A 12,189-nucleotide genomic window follows, 5' to 3' on the forward strand; every position below is an offset into this window, starting at 1 on the left:
CCCTCACCGACGCCCAACTCTCCCTCCCCCAATACGCCGCTGACAACCACGCGGCTTGGGCGGCGTATTTTGAGCGCCGCCAGCAGCAGTGCTTGCCGTCCATCAACGGCGCGCCGGTGGTTGGCGGCCGGCAGAACAGCGAGGGGCACCACCTGTGGTGAGGCGTCCCCGGCCGCACACTCGAGGGCGTGCTGACGTACCTCGAGGGCGGCAACGACCCGCCGTTGGCGTACCCGGCGAGGGCGGCCGCCCCGGCGCAGCACCGACGCACCGGTCCATGGGCGCCAAGGAGGTTCGGGTCCTCCTCCTCTTCTTCCTCCTCCCGATCTTCATCGCACTCCTCCGGCACTCCGGCCCTGCTCGGCGTCAAGGCCGAGCCCGCGACGGAGACGCCGCTCGGCCGGCGCACTCGCAGCGCCGGCATCGTCATCAACGAGGGCGGCCGGTGCGCCTGCTCGTCGGCTCCTCCTCCGCGCTTCGTCAAGTCAAAGATGGAGTCGGGGCTCGCGCCGGTGAAGACGGAGCCGGGGCTCGCGCCGGTGAAGACGGAGCCGGGGCTCGCGCCGGTGAAGAAGGAGCCGGCCGCGCCGGTGACGACGGAGCTCGACGACGACGACGTGGCCCTGGAATGGGCGCGCAGGGACTCCATAGCTATGAAGAAGGAGCGCCTGAAGAAGGCGAAGGAGCGCCAGCGCGCCGCCCTGCTTCGCTTCGCGGAGCATCGACGCGGCCGCGACGAAGGCGGAGTCGTCGTCATCTGCGACAGCGACGACGACGACGATGCGCCGCCACCAATCCGCCATGGCGACGCCGGGCAGGGGTCCAGCAAGGGCGCCCGCGTCAAGGAGGAGAAGGCCGACGACGACGATGGCAGCGACTTCAGCCAGTTTTTCCTTTAGATTAGTTTATGTATATGAGTTATGCAATGAAAATCCGCGAACTTCGCCGAAATGTGCCGAAATTTATCGTGTTTGGCCGAAATTTATCGTGTTTGGCCAAATTTCATCATGCTTAAGCCGAACTTCGCCGAACTTCTTTTATTTTAAAACGTGCCTGGGGGCGGCCTTGTGGCCGGCGGCTGGGGACCAACTCGCCCCCAGGCCCAATTTTTGCGCCGGCTCATCCCCAGACAGCGATTTTAGGCGCCCCCTGGGGGGTCAACGGCTGGAGATGCCCTAAACACCTATGCATTGGGGTTTTGAGTTGTTAAGGTATTTAATGCACTTAGCACCTTATCTAAGCACCTTTGCATTAGAAGAGGTCTTAAAAGGACAAAGGCTAAAAGAATGGAGCAATGTCAACTCCTCGCATGTTGAGGATCCATTGTGCTTCGTACGCGAGACTCTGCTTTCCCCTTTCTCCACAAGACTAAACAAGAGGCGAGGCGATCAGGGGGGCCACCGTTTCTCCTCCGTCTGCCGCCGCAGCAACGGAAGGATTTGGGAGCCCCGGGTTTCGCTCCGACCTTGTAGTACACTACATACGGATAGTGGTGCATGCGCCGCGTCGACGAGCTGCCGGACGTGTCTTCCCGCCGGCCCTCTGCCACTCTTGGTTTTGTTCAGTCGACGCGCTGCCGGACGTGTCTTCCCGCCGGCCCTCTGCCACTCTTGGTTTTGTTCAGCAAATGAAACAACTCCCAGGCGATGCCCTTCTGATCTACTCCACGAGGATCCAAATGAATAACAAAACGGCTACAATGCCTAACTGTCCACATCTCAAGACATACTACTACACATACCGCAAAAAAGGCTAGGCAGACAATACAAGCATTACAACATTCTGGCGGGGGTTTTAGCTAGCACCCTAACAACTCCTGTACATGTTCTTCATCTAGTTGTTACCACTACCTTGATCCTGCATGAGTGCATTCAGTCTCAGCTTCGAGTGCATTTCGGCAGTAGCATGGGAGAAGTCGGTCAGGGCACGGAACAGCTCCGGCAGGTGCGCCCTCAGGATCGAAAGGGATTTCTCCCGAACTTGCTTCGACAGCTTGTTATGGGCCTCGACCTCGCTATCCAGCTTGCTTTTCAAGCTTTCCACGGCGAATCTCTTCTCCGAGATTGCATCCTTCTGGCTTGTCCCCTCACCGCTCTCCGGGTCATCAAATGTCCTGCGCTGTCCATGTTTGTGATACCACTCCTCAAACGCCCGAGCCTTGCGCACGTATTCCTTGTGGATTTGTTCACAGGCCTCCTTTTTCTTCAACTCCTCGTCTTGAACACCTAGTATGGTTTCCAGGACCGCCCGGAAGCTAACGATGGCATGCCTGGCAAGGTCATCGGGCAGCTTGGCTAGTTGCTCATTCCATGCTTGGAGGAGAGCCTTCACAGGAGGTTGCTGCACCCTTGGTGGCGATGCTACTTTCTCCTTTAAGCTGCTCTCTATAGGTATAAGGTTCAATTTCAACCAGCTGTAGAGAGCATTTATGTACTCCTTCTGATAGCTCATGAGATCACTAAAGTTTGTGTTCCACTTGTCTACAATATCATGCAGCTGACGCGTGTGGCTGTGGTGATGCGCACTTGTTTCGATGCTGGAATCAGAAATGTCAACTGACTTGAGATCCAACACAGTTTTCAGCTGGTTCGCATGATGCATGTGCATATCTTCCCACATTTTTGCCAGCCTGAAAAGAGAGCACCAAATGAAGCTTGTAAAGTTTAGCAGTCATGTTATTTGACTTGTGATGAACAATATTATAACCATGCTAAATTGGAAAATATTGTTGATGCACTGGCCAAAGCTCAATTATACTTAACTGACTCTAGCTACTGAACTGGAAAAGGCTATCAATATATACTAACTAGTGGCTCCTTTCGAGCCACCATGAATACTAGAGAAAAGTAAATCTAATCTGTTCATCTTATAGACAAAGGCAATATAAACCATTCAGATTTATGTGGGTCGAACAAGTCCTACCATGATAAAGGAGTCCAACCAGTTTACAGCACATTAGTATTACACAACACTTGCATGTGTCATGTCTCTAAAGAAACTGATCCAGGAAAAGGTCACTAGGTGAACTGGGATGCATGGGTGTGTCACTGGCAGATGGAAGGTAAAACAAGAGGTTAATGGGGAGAGGCAACAGCCAGTACGGGCCTGATGAGTTACTAATGTAGGCTTGTAGCCATTGGTTCATCATGTGCTTCAGATGCAGGCAGAGTAATTGAATCATTTAGGAACATAATGCACGCAAACTGTCTACCAAATTGGTCTGACAAATGTAGGTATCTTTCACCATACGGAAAACCAAGGAAACGATTACATATTTTAATAACAATAATGTGAACATGTTTTAGTTAAATTTGCTACTTTGCATTGCCTATAAATCCAAAGCCACATGCCCATGACAAAAGTATAATATCATACAAAAGGAAAAGCGAGATGCACACAAACGGCAGCCTAATAATAACAAATCGAATTTTATGAATATAATTTCATTTTTGCCATACAAGTAACGAAAAATAACTATTACATGCTTTAATGATAATATTTCAAAACATATCCGTAACTACGTTAATGCTACTCCGGCGTTTTCTACATGTATGTCCTCGTCCCATCATGCACACTGACCAGAAATGAATTAAATCTAAGAGCGAGTTAATGAGAAAGGCAGTAGCAATCTGATGCACGACAAAAAAAAAAACCATTATGCATCTAAATTACCTATCAGCAAGATCCAGCAGTTTTGGATAAAGTTGATTATCACGGAGATGCTGAATCTCTGAGACAGTTGAATCCATTGATTGCATATCAACTATGTATCTTGTATGCAAATGGGTTACAGCAGCTTTAGTTTTCTCCAGAACCTCAACAGCAGCATTATTTCTCTTTTGTCTATTTAACAAAGCAACCTTCCGCTGATACTCAAGCTTCATAATCTCACCAGCCTGTGCAATTCAGACATATAAGCTGTATTAGAGGGTACCAGGTAAAATTGGGAACGAAACGGACAACATGAATTGCTGCAGTATGCTATTGATCTTTAGCTGACTTCGCAGTTCAGGCTTGTTTTCATTCAGAAAAGATTTCTCACAGCACATACCAACTGCTGGGTATTGACACCTTTATTGTCTTAAAACATGTACACTAACTACCACAGTAGTGAGGTGCTTCTATGCTAGTTCAAACAAAAATGAGCATCAATGACAGAAAAGACTAGGCATATCCATCAACTTCGCCTGCTCCATGTTGTAATCAAGTACAGTTGCTACAAAAAAAATACTCGGCTTATCACGACAATATGTTTCAAGAAATATAGGCATGTCCTAACAAAATAACCATTGCAGCAAAAAAATAAAAATCCACGTAACACTATGGACTAGGCAGAACACCATGTCTGTTCCATTACACCAGGACTTAGAACACCTGATTGAACCTGAAATATTGCACATTGCATCAGGCCCTATTTTACTGTGTTGTCCCTAACAGAACCTGCATGAGGGTCCCACAGATATTTGAAATGGGAATCTGGCTCCACTGTTAGGGCTTGTCTTCTACCCTCCTCTCATTGATTCATTATCAAAAACCTCTCTTACTGGTGGGGTGGGCCTCAAACTTGGAAGCTAGCGACCGTACAGAGGCATTAACAGAATGATCTGGTGAAATGACCAGTTGCACTATAGAAAACACAGTTCTCCATCCACAAAATGGCCATGTCCAGGTTTTGGATATCTGCTTCGTCCGCACACATCTTATTCATTGACAACAAACACAGATATGGTGTCTTATTTGGAGGGGCCACGTCTTGGAAATGGCTTCGAGCTCTACCACCACCTCTCATGGGAAAGAAACAGGGGAAGGTCAAAATTTGGGGAATTTGGGATGGTCAAACACATGGCATGACACAGCATGGGGGGAGGGGATGGACAATGGAAGAGATGCAGTATGGTCAGTGCTGTCACAACCACCATGTCAGTGGGAGCAGGTAGAATAAATATATGATATGTGAGGCATATGCCACCCATTGGTGAAGAGTGGAAACACATATGCAGTGTCACAGGGCATGGTGCCAGTGCAATATCTTTTAGCCCGATTTTGTGTTATGTGAGCAGTTCTGAACCCGTGACACAAGGTGATTTCTCCTTCTGCATGGCACTATGCACAATTTATTATTAAAACTATCATGTAGCAAATGTGATAAAGCCATTGAGAACCAGCGATTCTAATGTGAACTTGAATACCATGCTCGGAATGATGTACAAATTTTTAGTAAATACATGCGCACTTGCATGTAGATTCATTTATCCTGAGAGAAAATTCTACAGTTGCTTTAACGCCCTATGGGTTACGAGTACAATAACTGGGTAACTTGATCATCATATCAACAAGTTTCTTGATGACTCAATACACGTGCAAAAAAGTTTTAAAGCCCTATCAGTATATGATAACATGGCCGGTGATCCATGTACATATGTTTGTACTCAGTAACTTGGCATGTGAAGATCACGAAAAAAAATCAGCACACTGCCACCTAATATCTTCATTTTCTACCATAATAAAGAGCGTCAAAATAAGAATATCTTCCTTCAAGAAAATTTACCGTATACTTTTGGGGACGTAACCAGACAGAATTCTGCATGTGGTTGATGCGGATTGATAGATACTATTATTTGATGTATAAGGTTATAGAATTTTTATCTCTTCAATTCTTTTGTATTTCAGGAAGAAGGCAGATATGGTTGTTTCAGTAAATCATCATAAACTTAATTCAAAACTACTTTAGAACATAAAAGTTCAAATTAGTAATAATCAAAAGAATGTCACCTTCACTTCGTCATACAGCTTTTTCTCCCAGGCTAAAATTTTGTCTATGACAGTTGCCAGAGTCTCCTCTTCATCATTTTCAAATTCATCCTTCCCATCATCACCATTTTGCATGCTTCTGAAGGATCTATTCCATGTTATTATTTTCATAACTCTAGCAGAATGATCGATATGCCCTGTCAAATATAGTAATCTTGATTAGAACAAAGTTGAAGAAACAGTTATTTTACACACCTCCTTACAAAAGTGCAGACAAGATATTGAAGAAAAACTATGTCACAATAAAATGACTTCTAATGGCCAAAGTAACCTAAAAGCACATGACGTGCCAAGACTTGACGAGGCTATTAATGTTATTACTAATGAACAGGTGCTGCACCGCCGACCGCCTGGCATGCCATGGGCTCCAACACCATGCTTCTTGCATCGTTTGCTGCCAGTGCCCAGAGACGATGAACCACCTGCTATTGTGTTGCTTCTCTAGGCAGGTTTGGCAGGTCCTGGCCTGGCTGTGTATGCCGTGTGCACCCCCCGACCACGGCTCCTCCCTCCTGGACTGGTGGCAAGCGGCTAATCAGAGCATCCCACTGCCCATGCGCAAAGGCCTTGCTTCGATTGCTCTCCTCCATGGATGATCTGGAAGCACCACAATGCTTGTGTCTTCGAGAGCGCCCAACCATCTGTCAGCACCCTCGTGGCGATGATCAAGGAGGGAAGCGGCAGCGCTCTGGGCCAAAGCAGGGCACCTCAAGACTTAGTGACACCATACCACAAACCTGGGATGTACATTAGTTCACTGTCTTTTGATAACCTGTTGTCCCTCTTAGGAGGGTTGTAACTCAAACTCTGCCTTTCAATGGAAAGAAACGCAAATGTCTCTTTACGTTTTCTCGAACAATTACTAATGAACTGACAAAATTCTGTGCATGCCATTGAAGTGGCTTAACTAGTCTCATCACTTGCACGTAAAAGAAATTAATCAGCATGTTACAGAAATGAGTGCATGGCCCATGAAACTAACCATAAGAACAGTATTATTTTGAAACTTACACATAACACTGCCATCTAGTCTAGTCTGGCGACAGTGGTGCTATATTTTGGTTCTTTTTCCTCTTTGTTCTTCTTGCTTTAGTCAAATTACATTCAAAATTTTGGTGAACTCGTCTGGAGAGTACTTAATGTCTCTCCTCGAAGCAGATCAAAAACCACATCTTCAACCAATCGATTAACTTCAACTAGTCTTTATTCTAAGGTCAGCATCCCTCACGAATTATTTTACGTGGATCCCCATGTCCCTTCCACAGCCTCACTTTCCACCAATCACCACCATCGTACAAGACTGCAGACAGCAGCAGACAACCAGACCAATTCTGCTTATCGCTCTCGGAGTAAGTCCGACACAGTCCACTGGGACACAATTTATATGTCAAGACAGCAAGTCTGGTTGAGTGTGGCAGCAAGGGCACGGATCGGGCTGCTGTTGAGCACACAAGAAAAGGCTAACCCATATGATTTGTTTTTATCTTAGCAACATATGAGCATCCAGCTAATGTATCCACAATCTCTAGCTCTTTTAAGAATTTTCATGTTTGTTTACATATATAGTTGGCACTTGGCACTGGGAATGGATGAACACTTACACAGAGACATCCTCTTACAACAAAACATACAATAAGTAACAGTTAGCTTATGATCTCTAACATACTCGCTGATGTAAGTAAAGGGGGAAATAAGAACTAACATGAACCAATGTTGTGCTTCTAATGTAACAGAAGGCGGAATTGGTGAGATAATACTCTCTCCATTCCAAAATATAAGGTGTATTGGTTTTTTCAAAAGTTAAGCTTGTGCATGTTTGACCAAGTTTTTAGGAAAAAATATCAATATCTGCAAAATTTTGTATACCTAAATTTTGTGTTCCATGAACTAGAGAAACAATACCGTCTGCCGAACTCTTTGAACCTAATAGAGGGCAAACATACAGGTGCCTATCAAACATGGGGGCCTAACTTGATATATAAGGAAAATATGCAACATTAACATAATAAGTCAAATTCAAACCAATAGTCCTTCATTCTGAATGATTGCCTGCTAATTTGCTAACAAGATGTGTAATAAATTTTTACCATCCTCGATTAAAATAATAAGTCCATATAAATTTGAGGTGTTAAACATAAAACTAGATAACTCTGTTCCTACTTCTACTTTTATGGTTCATGCCATACTATCATGATTCTTCCACCATAATGAATCCGCAATTTTTCACCTCATTCATTATTTCAAATATACATGGTACTGATCTACTGGATATGAACTGAAGTAAGATGAAGACAAGACAAAGACAAGACTTCCCTGAGCATTGGACAAGCAAAAGTTTCAGATCCCATACATCACTATCGTTGGCTCCTCTGTTGTAAATTTCTAGCGGTTCTTCACTTGGCCATATACCATTTTTTATTGTCAGCACATTTTCCGTAATATACACCTCGGATGCTAACAAAAAAATGTAACATTTATATTCATGACACTTCAAATTTTAAATTGAACAGGTTATATCCTAGAATGCCATTTAGATGCTAATTCCCATAAATTAGAATGCCATCCAATGGGTGCATTGGAGACAGATAAGCACGATTTATAAAGATACAAGTGTTTCACGTACGACACTTTTTGTTGTACGATCCAGCTGTGATTGCTAATCTAACGGTGTGATTTGGGGTGCCGTACCAAAATTGTACGTCAGTCGTCGTATATGCGTAGCAACGTTCTATAGATATATATCCGTTCACTTATAGACTTATAGTCAAAACAAACAATCATGCCATGCAAACCAATAATTGTACCCGAGAACCACTTTCAGCAGTTCAAAATGAACACTTATACCCATAGCTTGGTAGCAGTTACAAAAACATCCCGTGCATCGGCGAGTGGACAAGGGCAGCTCATTCCACTTCTCTAGCAACCCCACAACCAGCACCTGTTTTGGACCTCTCTCACCATCAAAGAATCCATCACATCACCATCGCCATCACAAAATAAGATCAAACAACAAGCAGGACAAAGCCAACCACTTTAGTCTAAAACATCCAACATTGCAACTAGGGAGGAGAATCAAGCTACTGACCTCTAGTGTCGGCGAAATTGGAATGGTAGTGCATCCTGTTCGCCTCCAGCGCCTTGGAAACCTCCCCGGCGCTCTCCGACGCCTTCAAGAACCTGTCGTCGATCTCCGCAAGCACCTGCAGCAGGTCTACGCGTGGCACCTCGGCGGGGACAACCTTCCCCGCCTTCCCCCAGCCGCCGACCACCGTGACCGGCGGCGCGGACTCAGTGTGCTGGTGGTGCGCAGACTTATTCTTCCCCTTCCCCTTGCCCTTGCCCTTCTTCTTCTTGGACTGTCCAGGAGCCTTTGGCGGAAGCGACGGAGGCGGTGTGACCATCTCCGGTGTGCGCGGCTCCTCCTCATACTCCTCCCGTGGCGGCACAACCGCTTGGGGAGGGGGCGAGGACGGAGGACGCGGTGGCGAGGCAGGAACGTACTTCTCGTCCTCCGGCTCCGGGACGATCTCCTCGTCCTCGGTGGCAATAGACGCCATTCCCTCTTCCATGGAGAAGAAGTAATCCCACGTGTCAACCCCGGTCTTGGGGTCAATCGGGGGCGGGGGCGGGGGAGGGGGAGGCGGCGGTGGTGGCTGGGGGGTCACCGGCGTCTCCGGAGGCGGCGGCGAGACGGGCGGCACCTGCTGGCGATGGCGCAGCCTCCGGCGGCGGTCATCGAGACGGGCATCGTCCTCCTCGTCTTCCTCCTCCTCCATGTCCGCCTCATCGTCCTCCTCCCTAATGGAGTCGCTGTGGAGCATGGCGGGGCCCCTCCCCCTCGCGACGGCCTTGGGCGCCATGGGCATGCTCATGGAGCGGTGGATCTTCGCCGGGGAGGGCGAGAACTCCGGCAGCGGCGGCGGTGGCGGGGGCAGCGAGTCGAGGGGCGGCGGCGGCGGCATTGCCTCCTCCACCGCCGCGTCCGCGGAAGTCGCGGCCGCGGCCCCCGGGGCGGCCGGGCCGGTCCCGCCGGCCGAGAGGCTGGCGGCCTTGGACGGCTCCGCGGCGGCCGGGGGCGGCGGCGGCGGCACCCCCTCCCCGTGCGCGAACTCGGAGAGCGCGGCGCCCGTGTCCCGCAGCGAGAAGGCGTAGGCGGAGTGCGCGGCGGCGAAGGCGTTGCGCGCCGCCACGGCCGCCTTCATGTACTGGCGGCGCTCCTTGCATCGCGCCACCGCCTCCTCGTTCTCGATCCGCGACTGCGCGCACCCCATCTCGTCGTCCCCGGTCTCCACTCCTCACTCCTCACCGCATTGCCAGCAGCAGGCAGGCGCGGCAGGGCGAGTGGATCTAGGAATACTGGTGTAGTTTGTTGGTTGCGGTGTTGGTGCCCGGCCCGAGGCGCGGCAGCGAGCGGGGGGCGAGGGGCTCGGTGCCGGTGGGGGTGGGGGTTTAACGTCCGGTCCACCACCACCGGCCCGCTGACACGCCGATCCACGCTTGACCCCTGACCCGCACGTCAGTGGGTTGGTGGACACGGACGGGGGATGGATGGCCTCATCCCCTCATGGGGGCTGTGGACCGTTGTCAGTGGCGGCCTGGCCCTGGCCCTGCCCCGCGCGTGCCGCGTTTGCGTTTGTCCTCTCCGGCATGGGGCGCGGCCCGGCCTGGCCATAGGCGGTAAGGTGAAACGCGAATACCTGGAAACTTCGGGGGATGGGGCGGGCTTTTTTCACCGCGCCGAGTCACCTGCTTTTCTAACTTTTCGTTTGTTCCGCTGCTTTTCGGGGCGCTGTCTGTCCCAGGGTGGGGCCGGCGCGTCACTCATGGGAGAGACTCGAGACGTTGGGGTTTGGGGCTCCCTCCCTCTCTCTCCCTGCCTGGCTTCTGCGGGGTACCACGTGGGGCGCGTACCTTCCTGACCCCACACGTCGGGGGGCACGTGTGAAGTTTCGCTCGCTCTTTTGTCTTTTTTTTTAGGGACGCTCTTTTGTCTTTGATTTTGAAGAGAGGAGGAGAGAGCGGGGGAGGGTCGGGACGGTCCAACAACTCCAACGGCTCGCCGGGACGGACAGCGCGGCCGGCAAACTGAATGCGTGGGACGGTGGGTGGCCGTCGACGACCAGCGGACACTACTGTGGTGGCGGCAGTCCTCGCGCGCCACTTTCCTTGGAGTCCTTGAGCGTAGCTGGTCTGTGGCGCTCAGCAGCACGCCCAACGATCTGAGGAACCCTGTACGACCGCGGAGATGCTGTTACTACAAAGGATCCAATATTTGTTCATGGATACCTGCAACTGCAAGATGCATCTTCCAATGCAGTAGAAGCCATATTGCTATCAAAATCCAGCCATGCTGAGGAATCCAATTTCTTTGAGTGATTTGAATGTCTCTAAAACTTTTGACCTTCCTCCACTGAATGATGATAGCATGCGGAGAGCTATATATGGCGATCGCCGATCTTCCTACACGATCTTTTTCCAGAGAAGAGGTGGAGCTGATTTTAAGTTTGATTCTCGGTTTGATGATTTGGAATATGTTCGCCAAAAGTGTGATAGAAGGACCTTGAGGAATTTTATGCATTTCCAACTCTCTTCCTTGTGCAATTCTCCGAGTTGCTTCTCAAGTATCCTTTTTGTTCTTCATGTTTTCTCATTAGCCAGAAGCCTATAACCTTGTCGCCCTTCAGAGGAGATCTTACCTTTGCAAGAAGATAGTACACTCGCATCAAGAGTTCTAAAGTTTATTCAAAGCACGTGTTTGAAAAAAAAAAACTTCATCCAGTGGGTACTATACAAGAACGACTTTCTAAATGTACGAATAAACATGTCTATCCTAAAGTTATACTTACATGACATTTGTCATTTTGTTGGACCAGGTCATGTGATTCTTACTGATAGTCAAGCGTGCAAACGCCAAAGTTTGGTCTGGATGAAACCCGAAAGTGGATGTGGAAGGTAAGCTGGCATCAAATCATCTCGTTCTACTTAATTTTTGCAATCCCAGTAGTGTTTAGTGTTGGATAGTTGGATCTGCTATATCTTGCCGACGCGTGAGCTTCACTCTGATGTATCAACCCTTTTCCTTTGGCAGGGCAGAGGCAGCATGACGCATAATTTTAAACAACACTTAATAGTATACCAGAAGCTCCTGCATTTCGTCGATGCATTTCATCAATATGTCATGGACCGAGTGAGTTGAGACGGGTTTGACTCATTTAATTATAAGAAACTATGACTGTCTCAACTTGAACTTGCTTCTTTCTTAGCATGTGTATCATTGTGTGTGGACAGAGCTTTGTGATGGCATGGCATCTGCGACTACATTGGATAAAGTCATGGAAGTTCATGAGGCATATCTTTCTTCTACTCATAGACAATGCT

The 12,189-nt window shown here is 48.5% G+C and overlaps 1 protein-coding gene across 1 annotated transcript; it reads right to left on the bottom strand.

Annotated features, from left to right (window-relative positions):
* Positions 1-1,664: 1,664 nt before the first annotated feature.
* LOC125516863 (protein ALTERED PHOSPHATE STARVATION RESPONSE 1-like) lies at positions 1,665-10,226 on the bottom strand. Its single transcript, XM_048682153.1, has 4 exons — positions 8,897-10,226; positions 5,773-5,948; positions 3,673-3,896; positions 1,665-2,629 (listed from the first exon to the last, which is right to left on the bottom strand). Exons 1-4 carry the CDS (start codon positions 10,080-10,082, stop codon positions 1,834-1,836), a joined length of 2,382 nt encoding a protein of 793 aa, XP_048538110.1. The 5' UTR covers positions 10,083-10,226; the 3' UTR covers positions 1,665-1,833.
* Between the last annotated feature and the right edge of the window lie 1,963 nt (positions 10,227-12,189).

This window comes from Triticum urartu, chromosome 1, assembly GCF_003073215.2.
Source record: "Triticum urartu cultivar G1812 chromosome 1, Tu2.1, whole genome shotgun sequence".
Taxonomy (NCBI): domain Eukaryota; kingdom Viridiplantae; phylum Streptophyta; class Magnoliopsida; order Poales; family Poaceae; genus Triticum; species Triticum urartu.